The 16,827-nt window shown below is 42.1% G+C and overlaps 1 protein-coding gene and 1 long non-coding RNA gene across 4 annotated transcripts; both read right to left on the bottom strand.

Moving 5' to 3' along the window:
• Nucleotides 1–1,222: 1,222 nt before the first annotated feature.
• LOC144987147 (uncharacterized) lies at nucleotides 1,223–7,700 on the bottom strand. Of its 3 annotated transcripts, XR_013651024.1 has the most exons (10): nucleotides 7,455–7,700; nucleotides 6,669–6,878; nucleotides 4,098–6,526; nucleotides 3,847–3,981; nucleotides 3,536–3,740; nucleotides 3,328–3,435; nucleotides 3,062–3,228; nucleotides 2,843–2,968; nucleotides 2,232–2,666; nucleotides 1,223–2,154 (listed from the first exon to the last, which is right to left on the bottom strand). It is a non-coding gene; the product is annotated as an uncharacterized LOC144987147 (long non-coding RNA). The 3 variants fall into 3 exon arrangements; XR_013651025.1 differs by having other exon boundaries at nucleotides 1,223–2,666; nucleotides 2,827–2,968; XR_013651023.1 differs by having other exon boundaries at nucleotides 1,223–2,666.
• Nucleotides 7,701–13,787: 6,087 nt separating this feature from the next.
• Nucleotides 13,788–16,041, bottom strand: LOC144987342 (tripartite motif-containing protein 16-like). Its single transcript, XM_078936680.1, has one exon. The coding sequence runs from the start codon at nucleotides 15,964–15,966 to the stop codon at nucleotides 14,299–14,301; it is 1,668 nt and encodes a 555-aa protein (XP_078792806.1). The 5' UTR covers nucleotides 15,967–16,041; the 3' UTR covers nucleotides 13,788–14,298.
• Between the last annotated feature and the right edge of the window lie 786 nt (nucleotides 16,042–16,827).

Here is a 16,827-nt window from a genome sequence, read left to right as displayed (position 1 = left end):
CAGGTGGGTTGAACATGGAAAGTAAAACCCCTGACCCCATGCTAGACATGTGAGTTTTCTCCGGGCCTTCCTGCCACCGTCCAAAAACATGCTTAATAGGTAAACTGGTCACTCTAAAGTGTCCATAAGTGTGATGTGAGAGTGTATGGGTGTATGATTTGGGTCCTGCAACAGGCTGGCGAACTGTCCAGGATGTTCCCTGCCTTCACCCACAAGTGGCAGGGATAAGCTCCAGAACCCCCATGACCCCAAAAGAATGAAACTGAATAGAAGATGAAGGAATGTAATGCTAGAAAAAGTGAAAAGCTCCCTCACCATTAAAACATCTGGCAGGGAACATCTTACTTTAAAGGACTGCAACTTGCACCATTTGGCTGTTTCAATGGTGCCGTGTAGTAAGGCATATTCTTCCTGCAAAGAAAAAGGTCATTCTTAGAGTAGATACTGGAGATGGCAACAAATGTTGAGTTCAGAAGGATCCATACATTCCTTCCTGTCCCACTGCTGGTTGTCATGTCACCTTCCCCTACAAAGACAATAGAATGAAAAGATAGAAAATACACTAATAAGAGATCCTGGACATCCCATCTCCTAAACTTTTATAATTATGGTAAATACAATATTATACTATATTTGAAGGGGCATCTCAGGTCACCCAAATAATTTATCAGACGCTGAAGGCATGCAGAGAAAGACTGTATGTGTCCAACAGCTCTAGCTGCAATAGTACCTTCTGAGATGGATTCAGATCGCATCTTTTTAGTGAAGCATCATCCTGAAGTGACAGAGGGGGAACAACAACAACAACAACAACAACAACAACAACAACAACAACAACAACAACAACAACAACAACAACAACAACAACAACAACAACAACAACAACAACAACAACAACAACAACAACAACAACAACAACAACAACAACAACAACAACAACAACAACAACAACAACAACAACAACAACAACAACAACAACAACAACAACAACAACAACAACAACAACAACAACAACAACAACAACAACAACAACAACAACAACAACAACAACAACAACAACAACAACAACAACAACAACAACAACAACAACAACAACAACAACAACAACAACAACAACAACAACAACAACAACAACAACAACAACAACAACAACAACAACAACAACAACAACAACAACAACAACAACAACAACAACAACAACAACAACAACAACAACAACAACAACAACAACAACAACAACAACAACAACAACAACAACAACAACAACAACAACAACAACAACAACAACAACAACAACAACAACAACAACAACAACAACAACAACAACAGGCCCTAAGTAAGTGGCAAATTACCGGAAGGTGCTCCATCGGGTTTGCTGATATTGGTGGGAACCAACAAGTGGCAGTGACATGACTGTTAGCAGCAAAAACATGCTCCACTCTCTGTAATGGACAAAGTGTGATTGTCACTTAACTTAAATTCCTTGAAAGACCTTAATTACCATCTCAATGACCTTGAGACAACTGTTGAGGATCTAATAGAGTACATAACACAAGGGTTGTACATTAAAACACTAATATTTTTTATGAATAATTATCACAGCGTATTCTCTATGCCTACCATCCCATCAATATCCCGTTCTAAACCCAAACTCCAAAAGTTAGAACGAGTCAAAATCGTGTTGTCCACCATTGCAATGTGGTCTCTTGCGCTTTTTCAGGACCTGGTTCAACTAGTGGAAGAAAAAAAGAACTTTAAAAGCTATAACCTGTGTAAGTCATAACCAGAATAGAACTTAAGCACATTTAAAAATTTCTAATTCATCACAGAATGTCAAGAAAATTTTCAAGGGCACTGCAAAACTCGCCATATTTTCTCACATAAACAGACAAAATAAAAATAAAAAGAATAATCACAAATGATTAAAGTGAAGTCTGTAACACACTCAGGACGGGGTTACAATAAAAAGCCTCCATTAGTACGTGGCTATTTCTTGGAAAGCTTGCCAACGTGTTGGAGGCGTGTGTGGATGTTAACCGCAGGTGCACTCTACCATTTGTTCCTGTTCCTCAACAAGTTTCTGACCCCAGTATGCAATGTCAGGTAACAAGCCATGGATACTGGTGACATCCTTCTGCTCATTTATGGTGTTTACTAAAAATATCAATGAAATGGAAATTAGTTCTTAAATTTCAATTTTTCTGTTCAATATGTAAATGGCAATTACTGACACTCCGGCAGTCCAGCAAGCTCAGGCACAAGCGCAAGTTTCCTTAGAGCGTCTGTTTCGTCATTGCTGTTGCCTTGATGGAAAACATTTAAAGCAAAATGCTGTGAGGATCCGGTGAGAGGGTGTCCATCCTTGTCAGCTGGCATCTGTGAACATCTCAGCCACGGCATGTTTACAAAAACCTTGCCCTCTGAGACCTGCTGGATGTTCTGTGGAGTTGGATCCAGCAACCTTCCATGGAAAGGTCCAAAAATTCCTGGCTGCCTGCGGTTAGCATGCAATGCCAGTCCCCGTGCATCATAGTCATAGACTAAAACATTAGGAAAGTGCTTCCATGACAGCAACATGTCAACAAAGTCACGTGAACTCTCCGCTCAAAGGTTAAACTTAACTGAGTACACAACTCCACACGGACAAGTGATCACAGCCCATCCACCTGTAAGATAACAGACCAAATATATCATGTTTACATCAGTTGTCCAATGGAACAGGTAAAAATAAAATGGCATTCCTACTATTTAGAGAAACTTATTACCACCATAACTGAAAGTAGTAAAGGAAAATTTGAAGATCAAATAAGCTTTTCTTCAACATACCAGAGGCACCCCAAACCTTCTCAAACACCTTGTTGTAGTTGGACCTATTAGACATCTTCTCCCACAGTTTAAGGACAAAATCCATTTTGGAGCCTTTGCTGTCTACACTAAAATGTTTGCAAAGTGCCCTCACTTCCTGCACCTGTGTTGAAAAGACAGTAATTGTTAAGAATCTGCTAAATACATCATGATAATTTTTAGTGTCAGCAGGTGAATTTTGCACATATTAATTTACCTTTAAGTTAAGAAGTTCATCAGATAGACTCCTCGTTAATCAGGTCATATTCCTCGGCTATTTAAATTTTTTTCATATTCAGGACTGATCTAGACTGGTGTGTGGGCCAATCCATGGTGACCAGTGATGATAGCTTGGGGGCAGAATGAAAGGGTTCGTCCTACTAACTTTGGGATCAAATGGGATGAGTATTAGTGATTATTTCTCTATTTGTAGCACCAACAATGCAGAAAACATGACACTTGTTGTGTATTTAAACTTCTTACCTGGGATCAAACCACGACTTAGCATCTCTCTGGCCACAGCATCCCAAAAGTCCACTATGTCAACATGACCATCATCATAATCATCCGGTTGGCTTTGGATTTCCCTCACTGTTAAACAGTATTATTTATTATATTATATTATTAACTTAGAGATGAGCACGTTTGAAATGATCATGTATAAGGGAATATAAAAGCTTAATTAACTCACCTGGCAAACTGAAGACACCTTTTTTGTGAAGATCCATTCCAACGACAGCTGGACTGTATCCACATGATACGCACGCCAACGTGTATTCATCTTTTGTGAGTGCCTCAAAGTGAAGATAGGCATGAAGTACCCTCTCCTTGTTGGGAAAGGACACCCTCTCTGTGGTCTCGATGATTTCTATGACTTTACCGACAGCCGTGTGTGTCTGAAATAAATTAACATGACAGGGCTAATGTGATTCTATTTCATATTAAACAGTTATATTAAATTAACATTTTTCAAGCATGCAAATAATCAGAATATATTATCACCTGTAAAGCATTTCTCATCATGAGGCACAGATGCAAAGACAAGATTACGTGGTCAGTTGTGGGTGCCATCCTCCCACTGCTGGTATTGATATGTCATACCACACCTGAGACATTACTTTCTGTATGTTGATGCACCTAAAACAGAATACACTATTGTTATTGGTTATATGCAATTTCAAATTAATTAAGACTCATGTACTGAAACACACCCAAGATGACAAGGTGATGGATGGACCTGTAACAGTACTTACCTTCAACTACACCTGTGCTTGTCAGGATCCTGGCTTTTGAGGTGATGATTTGGGTATTCACACTCGACGCATTTACTTTCTGCTGGGATTAGGTATTTTGGAAAGCTGTCCTGTGTTCTCCCATCTCTAGACTGTTCAATGAGAGCCTTGGGTAGTTCTGCTGGAAGCTTTTTGTATGTCAAAAGGTAGTTGAGCATTTTTAAAATGGACTTGTCATTTGGTGGATAACCGAATGTGCTGCTGCTTGAATCTTTGCTGGAATCCTGAGATTGGTCAGGTAACTCTGCCTCAGTACTTTTCACCTTCTGAAACACCCCCCCCCCCCCCCCCCATTTGTGACAGAGGTGCCTTTTTGCAATGGCTTTATGATTGCAGGACTGTCTTGCTTTAGAGCATGAACAATGCCAGCTGTTTTGTTTTCTGTCGTATGCAACAATCACCCCAATCTACCATAATATGAGATCTTTGGGTCAAAGACATGAATTTTTGATGGTGGACCACCCACAGTCAGCTGCACCGAAAGGGGCACACCCTCAGCATCTGCCTTTTTTTTTTTTTTTTTTTTACAGTGCAACAGACTGGCCTTCCACTCTTCCCAAACCACTTCTGCTCTACCATGCTTTCCAATGTCTCCTCAGATAGAGGGACATGTTGGTTGTCAGCTCGTGGGCAGTACTGTAAAGATCTGACATGGTGGCACTCACAGGATAGCATTCTGTGGGCAAAGTCCCTATTGAGCTGGCACTGGTCAACCTCACACACAATTTTATGACTCACCCCCCAGGATTTCTTCACATGTACAGGCTTTGATAGACCACAGAATGATTTCTCAACAGCCAACACCATTTTTTACATCCACACATTGACTGGGTAAAAATCTTTCTTGGGAAACTGATTCAAAATGCTGTGTGTGTTTCCTCCTGCAATGCATTGTGAAGTTTCTTTTTTAAATCCAATTTGCAATGAGGACAAGTAATTGTTTGCATCTTACATCTTTCCTTTATTTGTTTTTGCTGCGATGGGGGCTCCAAGGGCTGTGGTGGTGCCAGAAGGTGCTGTGATGGAGTCACTGTTCTGGCCTCTGGTTTCCATCTAGGCGTTTCTTCTTGATCCCAAATGCTTTAAAAACTGTGACCTATTGACCAATGTTGCTGGACAATAGAAACAGTGAAAGTGCGATGTACGTCGGCATCCTAAGCCACATTTGATGACTGAATTCTAAATGAGGAATGACTGGAAAATATTTACTTTTGTCTTACACTCTTTGCATTCATAAGCCTAAGGACGACGCTGAAGTTGAATCAGAAACTGTGTTTAATGTATTATTTACTATCTACATTATAATTTAATCCAGGTTTGAGCACTCCAGGTCTTGTGGTTTTATAACAATTACCGGGAGCTAACTTCAACGTTCTGCAAAACGCTCATAAGAATTAGATTTTAATTTACAAAATCCAGGGCAGTACAGATAGTCCCGAACTAAAGTTTTTAGGGATTAGGGTGGGAACTCTGACACTAGATGTACCTTTGTGTTTCACGGAAGAATGGGTTTCCATGTGGAGGGCCACTGCATGCTCTGCATCCTTCTTGTAACAGCAAAAAGGAAGGACAATAGAAAACGTTTTGTTTTCTCGACGTTGGCTTGTCACCGTCGACTAAAACCGTAACGTGTCTCTGAATACAGAAATAATGCAGGTGAAATAAAGTTCTACCGACGTTGGAAGAAACAAACAGCTTGACAGAAACTTCCAGAGGAGAGCAGCAACCTAAAACTAACTAGCTTCGTGTAAAACCTGAACCACGTAATTAGAACGGCAGGAAAAAAAAAAACTTCAAATAATAGCCTCATCTGCAGTGTAATGGAATAATTGTGGTGGAAAAGCGAACAATAATCACAAGAGTTTTCATTTCATTAACTTACCGTTTTTTGTCGATGCGTTCCTCCATTTTGAAAATGTCTCTGCGCGTGGAAACAGACGAAGAACTGCACTGACTTCTTGTAGTTAAAATGGCAGGGGGGGGGGGGGGGGGGGCAACAACCACGACGTGCATTACCATCACCTATTGTGTTGGAGTATGGGTCAAAGTGGGGGACTACCTAATAAAAAATAAATAAAATAAACCATTGCACCATTCAAATATTCCTCCCCTCCCAAGAACTTCTTCAAACTCAGCTGTTCACCCTTTATCAACCGTACTCTATTCTCCAGCTGTCCTCTCTTCCTCATACAATACACAACGACAATGTGCTCCACTGATTCTTCCCCTTTCCTGCAATCACAACTGCACTGACGAAGGGGAATCAAATGCACGGGCTCAACGTGGGCGGGGTTAACAGGCTCAACGTGGGCGGGGTTAACATTCCACAGCCTTCCAGCATTCCATGATGTTGAGCACTTCTGCAGGCTGCAGCCAGGCTTACTCAAATCCTGGTGAGGGCACAAAGGGTAAAAATATATAAATAAAAATAATGATTAATCAATAATAATAAAAACATTTAGTCAACAATAAGTTCTAAAGTCAATAGATTTACCCTAAAAAGGAAAAAACAAAGAAAAACGATAGACTTACTGATTCATGTGAGTGATCAATTTTTGTAACACAGATGGTATGGTTTCGGGTTTCAAGCCAACAGTCTGGCCAGTCTTATCAAAATGTGTTTCCACAAAATGTTTTGAACATCCAGACTGTATTTCTAGTTGGTACCACAGTGATCCATCTGGGTTAGCTCTGTTGATAGCTAAGGCCCACTTTTTCATTAAGTCTGAATCCATTGGAAACCTGCAAGAAATGTTCAGTCACTGAGTCAGAAATGTATAAATCTATATTACTATAACAGCCTAGTCCTAGTATGCTGTATAGGTTTAACACAATTGTCAAGTGGATTTGTGAACTGCGTGCTCCCACACTTGCAAAGGGACAGGACTGGACCCAGGATTTCACTCTGTCCAAGTTTTTATTAGCAACAGTAGCAGCAGATATTGGCAGTTGGTAAAAAACCTTTAAACAATCAAAACAGAACAATAAAACAGTTTACTATATTTAAGTCAAACATAAGGTAAACCAGGTGAAGAAATTTAGATGAAAACTAAACCAACAATTTGTGACCAAGAAAATTAAACCAACAACTCAGTTAAATTGTAGGAAACTTAAAAACAATGTATATCTTAAGTACATTATTTTACTAATAATTATATCCTTTTTCAGGCTAACAAGTATGTACCATCTTCAATACAAACCTTTGCAGGACATTATAAACCAATGAATTGTTCTCTTTGCTTTAACAATCCAACAATGTGACATATTCAAAAAGCATTGAGTTTACCAGCAGCTCTTTAAAGTCCAAGTCTCACTCACTCAGTGGTTTGAGTTCAGCGTCCAAGTTGATAGAGAAGCTGCCGTCCTCCAGCTCAGATCTTACACATGGCGGTGAAACGCTGTTTGAAGTGTTCCCAGCTCACGCGCTGATTGCCTTCATGGAGTTCAGCTGGTAACGGCGCGCGTGCATCGTCCTCCGTGCTGAGCGCACGCAGGCTGCTGCGCGCTCATGTGAGAGGCGCTGCACGCTCCAGGACACAGCGAGGCTATGGAGAGATATTTCTGCCACCATGTTGCACACAAAACTTTCTAAGTTGCAAATTAAAATGATAAATATTGGCTTTTCAATTATCTTTTCTTTTACTTTTATTTTTTTTTGTTTCAAAACCTTTTTTGCATTTGCAAAACACATTTTTTCACCTGCGTGGTGTCAAATCTCGCCTTTTTGCTATCTTTGATTTCGCTGACTTCTTTGAGGGCGACTTAACGTGATAAAACTGCCACTATTGCCACCGCCAAAGACGTTTTCGCATGCGTTTTGTGTCATCTCACTTTTTTCCTATCTTTTATTTTACCGAGTTAAAGTCCAGTTTGACGTGACAAAGCCGCCATCAAACAAAATAAGACCCATTACATCAGAAAATCTCAACTAATTAAGGAATATAATTTGTGAGGTATAAAGACGACTGATTTTAAATCAATGGTTGGAACCTTTAGAATAAAATGGTTAAAGGACTTTATGGCTAATCCTGACTCAATATGGTTTCATATTCCCAAAAACATCTTCAATAAAGTTGGTGGATTAGATTTGTTGCTGATATGTAACTTTAAAATTTCCAAACTTCCTATAAAGATTTCAGAATTTCACAAACAGGGACTTTTCCACTGAAAAATGATATCTAGTCACAATTTCACCCCTCAGTGCGCCCCCCTGTGGAACAACAGAGTAATTACCACAAACAGGAAGACAATGTTTCAGCAGAATTGGTTTGACCACAAGATCATTTTTGTAAGTGATATTCTTGATTCAAATGGAGAAATTCTTCAGTTAAGAGACTTCAAAAGTAAATATGATATTGAATTATCAACCAAGGAATTTCAGAAAACCTGCAGAGAAATTCCAATTGCTTTAATACATTTAATAAAAAATACAATATGTTCAAATTAAACTACCAAATTTAGTTATAGGAGGAATAAAACTTAGTGAGAAAATGTGATAATAAACACGTAAACAAATCCTTTAAAGGTAAATTATACCATGACTTTAATAGAAAAGTGAAATATAAAATAACTGAGACACCTGTCACATCAACTTTGGAAATTCATAAAATGGCCAGAGGTCCCCAAAATTAAAGAAATGCAGTTCAAAATCATAAACAAGGTTTTGTGTGCAACGTGGTGGCAGAAATATCACTCCATACGAGGCAACCAACTCCGCTGATCAGAGTGACAACAATAAAGTTTACATTTATGTCGACAGCAAATTATACGTACATCATGCAGCATGTTGATAATAGCCCTGCAGCATCATGGATGTCAACGTGTGTACTATTTAAAAAAAAGTAAAAACGTGTACTATTAATGAAGCCCCTGCAGCATTAAAAGAAAAGAATTATAGTACCTACCTGTGAAATGTTATGCCTTCCTCCTTCGTGGACTAATTTCTCTGATTTTGGCAGTTGAAACCTGCACAATGAACTCTTATTTTGTAAAAAATGTGTTCACATGCATGCACTGCAGCAGTGACTTGACCTCACCAAGATGGCGGTGCACTCCTCCCATGAGGAATCCTGTGATGTCTCCTCCAGCGATATAACTCATTGGAGCCAACACTCACGCTTGAACAGCACCAGGTGAGATCCACCCTGAAAAGGATCAGCACTGCAAAAGCAGCTGGACCGGATGGGGTGACAGGCTACCTATTGACAAGAACTGACAAGCTGGCTGGCGTGTTCACTAACATTTTCAACCTCTCCTTACAGCTGTTCACAGTCCCCACCTGCCTCAAATCCACAACCACTGTTTGTGCCCAACAAACCTGCTGTCACAGCACAGAGCTGCCACAGGGAAACCAGCACAAGAAGCCTGTGGCAGGGGATTAAATCGATCACCAACTACAGGACAAACACCATCAGATCAGAGTTCCAGAATAACATCCCGCCAGACAGCCTTACCAGCTTCTATGCAAGGTTCGACCAAAACAACAAAGAGGTCCCCCAAAAGACCTCCGGGGCCCCAGAAGAGGCTGCCTGCAGGTGTCTCACACACAGGTCCTCAGGGTCCTGAAGCAGGTGAAGCCACACAAGGTGACGGGACCGATTCCACGTTTCACCAAGGGTTCTGAAAGCCTGCGCGGAGCAGCTAGCAGAGGTGCACACAGACATCTTCAACCTCTCGCTATTGCAGGAAACGGTGCCCCGTATCTTCAAGTCGTGCCGGTCCCGAAGAAAACCCACGTCGCAACGTTGAACGACCTGAGACCCGTGGCTCTCACTCCTGCAGCAATGAAATGCCTGGAAAAGCTGGTTCTGTCCCACATCAACTCCCTGGTCGACGAATCAGTAGAGCCCCACCAGTTCGCCTCCGCCCCAACAGATCAACAGAAGATGCGGTGGCACTGGCTCTTCAAAACTCGCAGAACTGGGAATACCAACACCCACCAGAAACTGGATTCTTGACTTTCTCACTGACCGACCATAGGTGGTGAAGATGGGAAAGAAGGTTTCTGCTGAGCTGACAGTCAGCACCGGTACACCACAGGGGTGCCGCCTCAGTCTTAAACTATTCTCACTTTACACCTATGACTGCACCTCCCCCGACTCCAACAACATTATCATCAACTTTGCAGACGACACAACCGTCCTCTGCCTCATCAGAGGAGGAGACGAGTCTGCATACAGAGACCTGGTGCACAGGATCACCATCTACGGAGAGGACAACCACCTTGTTCTCAACGTAGAGAAAACAAAAGAAGTAATTGGGACAACAGAAGGAAAGCACCGCCATATCAGCCGCTCATCATCAACGAGACTGTGGTGGAGCGGACCGACTGCCACCGGTTCCTGGGTCTGCAGATCACTAACAGCCTCAACTGGGAAAGAAACACTGTTGCCACAGTGAAGAAAGCCCAGCAGAGGTTGTACTTCATCAGGCTGCTGAAGAAGGCTGGTCTCAAGCGCCGGACCCTCACCCAAGCCTACAGGGGGCTTGTGGGAAGCATCCTCACCAGCGGACTAACAGCCTGGTTTGGAAACACCACCATAAAAAAAGGAAGATGCTCAGTACAACACACTACTAAATGTGCAATAAAGCTGTTTATTTATTATGACATTTTTATTTAAAACGTCTTAACGTATTTTCTGATTTTTTATATTATTTATATAGAAATTTATTTATATAATAACATATATTTATATTGTTCTTTGATGTCTACTTCTTCTTTTTGACTGAGTGCCAACAGAATTTCATTGTAGAAATACAATGACAATAAAAATCATTGAATCTTTGACAAGAAGACGTCAAAAGTCTTCTCCTTCAGCAGATCCAGACAGATGGAACAGCTGAAGCTTTCTTCATCCAGATCCTTTCTGCTCATTTTGCTGCAGAGTTCCAGTTGAAGAAGCTGCAGTTCTTTCTGCACTGAAGGTTTCCTCACAACTTGTTTCCCTTCAAGACTTTCAAAGGTTTTGTCATCAGGAGGAACGATTTCAGGATCAGAGTCCAGGACAGTCTGGGATTTCCCAGAAGATTTACTGTAACTCAGAAACATTTATTGGTTTTACTGTCAGTCAAAGATCATGAAAGAGACAACGTCCAGAGTTCTTCATGGTTATCAACAACTATTGTGTTTTAGCAACAACAGTCAGAAGTTCTTTAGAATGAATTTAAGACAGACTCTGGAACTATGAAGAGATATTTCTGCCACTAAAATGAGAAAAAAAGACAGAAAATCCCATCAGATTTCAGGAAGGAAGAGCTAAAAATCTAGATTTGTACTTAAACTTGATAGAGTTTCTATTGGATCCTGAAACAATGTAGTCTTGTTTCTATTCAGCTGAACAGCAGCAGGAAGTAGGAAAAAGGATGACGGTTCACCACAGTAGACTTAAAGCTGTACTGATAGAAAATGTCATTTTTGACTTGTTGACATTTTTCATCAGAGAACATTTGCTGCATCAGGATGATCAGAATATATTGACAACTACTATCCTTGGGACCTGTAGGTATTTCACTCCCCATGTAACCAGGGTGACCCCATTCTGAATAAAGGTGTGAGGAGGGGGCAGACACCCTCAGAGCTGTTTGGAGCAGAGGTGTTGAAGGGTTGTCTGTTCCCAGCTCTCCTCATGAGAAATCGTACTCGGCTCTTGGTTTCTGTTTTCTGTCTTGTGTTTTCAGAAATAACTTTGACAACATCCTAATCCAGGGGTCGGCAACCTGAACCTCAAAGAACCATTTGGATCAGTTTCACACAGAAATGAAAGCACTGGGAGCCGCAACTAGGGGTGTTAGAAACAAATCGGTTTGCCGAAATATCACGATAGTTCATTTGGCAATACTTGTATTGATTCCAAATGCTGTCAGGATATTGTTTTAATTATTTATTTTAAATATTTATGAGCGTTGTGTTTCCTTTGGTGTTTTGTCCATTTTCCACAACCTTGAATAGACTTTTCTGTCTGTCAAACACCCAGAGTTAAGATGAATGAGATGATGGAAACAAATTCACTTTGATGCAGATTCCTTTCTATTTATTTTCTTTAAATCCAGTAAACCCAATAAATTATATTAATTTTATGGATGACAACTATTTTTTATTATGAAGCAGCTGTAAGTTTGTTACGGGTCTGGAATCATAAGCGGTGAGTCTAAGCCCCGCCCTCTTCTCTCTACCTGTTCGTTGTTTTCCCCCGCGTGCAACCCCCCCCCCTCCAGCGTGTTCTACACAGACCACGAAACATAGCAGACAGGTGACAGGATAGTAGGCGCGTCCTAACGCAAATTTAATTAATTTTACGCGGAAATGGGTGGCTTTAATCTAGGAAAAAATAGGCTTTTTTTGGGGGGCGCTCATGTGTCCCCTACGAGATTACCACTGACTGTCTTTTTAGAAGAACTTTCCATCCCATAACATACTCTGGTCGGCATTCACAGCTGCAGACACGCCCCATCAGCACATTCACGCTGTTTTCTTCCTTCTGCCCGACGGTGTTAAAGGCACCACGACAATCTGAGAACATGATAGTTATTTTATTAAAACACAGAGAGCCGCAGCAAAGGGAGGAAAGAGCCGCGTGCGGCTCTGGAGCCGCCGGTTGCCGACCCCTGCCCTAATCCAACCCAGTTACCCAGCCTCCTGTTGGAGTTTCCACACTCTAGGACAGGGGTCCCCAAATCCAGGCCTGGAGGGCCGATGTCCGACATGTTTTCCAATCAAGCTGCCATTGAAGATCCTTATTGGCTAAACACACCTGATCCAGGTAATCAGCAGCAGATAAGGCAGGAAAACCAGCAGGAGGCCGGCCCTCCAGGCCTGGAGTTGGACACCCCTGCTCTAGGATAATGAATCACTTTTTTCTGTCCTTTATTCTGTAAAACTGTAACTTCACTTATTCTGTAAAACCTTTGTTATGCCCCCAATCCCCCCGTCTAGCGGCCCAGAGAGGACGCTACACAAAAACCTTTATTAGATTTCTGAAAATGTGAAATAAGATTATTTTATCACATTTCACGCACTGACACCACCTCAGACCAGGTGTAAAGATTATTTTTCTGATATAAAGGATTCACAAATCATAAACTGTGTTTATTGTAATCTTTACTATCTAAATCCTAATTTAATCCAGGTTTGAGCAGTCCAGGTCCTGTGGTTTCTGAACAGGACCCGGTTCTATGTGGTCTTAGTGTGAAAAATGCAGTGGAATGTTCCTTTAGTGTCCTCACCAATCAGAAGCCAACTTCAGCGTCGTGCCAAGATGCACATTGTGGCATTGCCCGCATGAATTTTCAGTGCATCCTAAACTAAATGTTGAGATGACAGCCCCTAAACCTACTACTATGATGGAATCAACCAGGATGAATGAGAGTCTTCATAGACAGAAGCTAAATGTTGTTGTTGGCACGGATTAGCCTAATCCTAACCCTTCTTCTGGGTCTGTTCAACCAGGAATAAAGCTCTGGCCAACATATTTAGAAACTCATGAGCTGATAATAATCCTACCAATAATGAAGCTAAAAGGACTCAGACTGACTGACAGATGTTTCTGCTCTAAACATGAACTCTGTCATTTCTGGAGTTCCAGGAAAACTGCCTCAGTTCTTCCCTCATATTATTCCCACTTTTCTTCATCACATTTCACTCAAACTCTGGAATGAAGACAAAAGAATCAGGAGGTTTTTATTGTCACATGATCAGAAACAACTTTTCTCTGAAGAACAGAAATGAAAACACAAATCTTCAATCCAAAGTTGTCAAATGAAGCAGAAATAAACAAAGTTGTAAATGTTCTTCTTTCCACAAACACAATCTTCTCCTTCAGCTTCTTCTCTTGTCGTTTCTGTGGAGAACAAACCAGAGAAAGTCTGGGATTGTGACCTCACTGATTCCATTTGTGCTGCAGCTTCCTTCAGTTCCCATGACAACAACACAAAAACATGTGTGTGAAATTTGAATTCAAAGAAACCAAAAGAAAACAGATTTGACTCCCAAAAGTTTGACATTCATGTTCCAAAATGTCTCCAATCCACATTCTAGAGATTTTCATTTCTCTCTATTTCTGACTACAAACATTTCTCCACAGAATCTGAACAGTTCAAACGTTTAGTTCTAAATGATCCAAAGCAGAGAAATCACTGAAAACAAACATTTCACTTCTTTCAGGAACTATTTCACTTTACACAACTCTGCTGTGTCTCCAACATAACCACACAACCTCAGTCCAGCATGGAGCGGCTGAGTGAAAGTGGTCTGGACTCTGTGGAGGAGAGTCCTGCTTTCAGAGACGCTGTAGAAGGACAGAACACCTGCTCTGTGATCCAGGTACACTCCTACTCTGGAGGGAACAGGAGCTGAGATGGAGGTTTCTATGCTGTTGTGGACAAATGAGAACCTGTTTGGAGAACAATCTAATGCCCAAGATTTATCATTTAAACCAAAAAGACTTTTACTTCCAGATCTGCTGATGTTCTTGTATGCGACTGCTATATAAACAGAGTATCCTCTCCTCTCCACCTCCCAGTAACAACGTCCAGTCAGACTCTCTCTACTCAGAACCTGAAGAAAAGTAAATCTGTCTGGATGATCAAAATCAGACTGAGGTTGTCTAATATATGTCACCTTTCTGTTCTCCTCTGACAGTAACAGTTGTCTGTGTGCTGTGTTTGGATCCAGTGTGATTTGACATGAATATCTGAGGAAGTCAGCTCTGCTCTTTGGTTCTGGTCCTGGTTCTGACAGTAAAACGTCCACATGAGAGACTGTCAGTGAGATGTTTGTCCATTCCTCTCTCAGAATGTCCTGCAGTTTGTCTCTGAGCTCTGACACAGCTGCTGTCACATCCTCAAAGTATGTCAGAGGACGGACATGGATGCTGGCTGAGGGGGTGGACTCACTGAGTGGTGGCAGTGAGGGGTAGTTGAGCAGAAAGTGGCTGTGATCCTCTGTGAGGCAGAGCTGCTTCAGCTCAGCGTCTCTCCTCTTCAGCTCAGCCATGTCCTGCTCCAGCTCCTCCTGAAGACCTTTGACTCGCCTCACTTCAGTTTGCTGCTGGGATCTGATCTGCTGCTCCACATCACAGCTTCTTTTCTGGAGGAGACGGATCATCTCAGTGAAGATCTTCTCACTGTCCTCCACGCTTTGATCAGCAGAGTGATTGATGGCCTCCACCTCCTGTTGAAGCAGCTTCACCTCTTTCTCTCTGTCCTGGATTCTCTGCTGGATTTGTTGCTGACTCTCCTCCAGCTCTCTCTGCTTCTCAGTCCTTTCTGCTGCAGCTGAGACTATTTTATGTCCCTCATGTTCATCCACAGAGCAGAGATAACAGATGCTCTTCTGATCAGTGCGACAGAACATCTTCATCACCTCATCATGACGGGAGCAGATGTTCTCCTGCAGGTTCTTGGAGGGTTCCACCAGCTTGTGTTTCTTCAGTGCAGCTGCTTTCAAATGAGGCTGAAGGTGTTCCTCACAGTAAGAGGCCAGACAGCTCAAGCAGGACTTGATGGCTTTCAGTTTTCTTCCAGTGCAGACGTCACAGACCACATCTTCAGGTCCAGCATAGCAGAGACCAGCAGGAGCAGCTTGGAGTCTGGTCTTCTTCAGCTGCTCCACTAAAGCTGCTAACATGAAATTTTTCCCCAGAACAGGCCTCGGTGTGAAGGTCTTCCTGCACTGAGGACAGCTGTGGACTTTCTCCTCTGCATCCCACAATCCTTGGAGACACTTCATGCAGTAGCTGTGTCCACAGGGAATAGTCACCGGATCCTTCAGCAGATCCAGACAGATGGAACAGCTGAAGCTTTCTTCATCCAGATCCACTCCTTTCTGCGCCATTTCTCCTCTCAGACACACAGACTGTGAGAGTTTCACTTCCTCATAAACCGGTTTGACTCTGATCCTCCCACCAGATGGTTTCACTGTGAGTTCAGCCAATCAGCTTCTTTCTTTCTCTTCCTTTTGGTGACGCCCATCATGACAGAGGAGGAGCTGCAGATGAGGAAGAGGAGTCCTGATCTGTTAACCCTTTCAGAAAGAGAAAACTACAGACAACAGTTAGAGGGACTCTTTAGGAACAACAACCCCCCCCCCCCAGCATGTGGAGAGGAATTAGGACTCTGACCGACTCCAACAGAACCACCACACAGTCACTTGGGGGCGGTATTCAGGGGTGTGGTTGTCACTTGGGGGCATGAACATTTCTGATTGGCCGAAATTTGCATGTCTTATCGGCGAGGCAGAGGGGCGGGACTTTCATTTTTCAGAGCGGGGGGCTAACAGGCAGCACTTGACAGGCAGACCTTGAGCTGCAGGCTCTCTCTCTGCCTTTTATCATATTTTCTTTCACAACCATAGCGTGAAAGTCTTACATTTTCTCCAAAATGTTCAGAGCGGCCCTAATGTGTTGTTGCGAGACTTTAGTCAAGAGGATCTAGGAGACAACAGCATGAGGACGGTACGGAGAGAGATGAGGACGTGAAAGAAGCCACTCCATTTGATCCTCTAATGTCAGCAAAGCCGTGCAGATATCGCTGAAATATGTCATCTCCCTGACTGGAACATTGCTGAGCGGGTATCGAGGAATATGAGTCATTTCCATGGATCAGCCAATGAGCGTTTAGATCCCGCCCCCTTTCACTGATTGACAGACAGAGACATTCTCCTGAAAAAGCTCTTCATGAAGTAAATAAGTCATTT

This window comes from Oryzias latipes, chromosome 18 (assembly GCF_053564925.1).
Source record: "Oryzias latipes strain Hd-rR chromosome 18, Olatipes_Hd-rR_3.1".
Taxonomy (NCBI): domain Eukaryota; kingdom Metazoa; phylum Chordata; class Actinopteri; order Beloniformes; family Adrianichthyidae; genus Oryzias; species Oryzias latipes.
Note: the sequence above shows the minus strand (reverse complement) of the source record. Positions and strands in the feature narration are given on the sequence as shown.

What these genes read in the sequence shown, in the direction of transcription:
- LOC144987342 (XM_078936680.1), bottom strand. Translation starts at nt 15,966, where the DNA reads ATGGCGCAGAAAGGAGTGGATCTGGATGAAGAAAGCTTCAGCTGTTCC.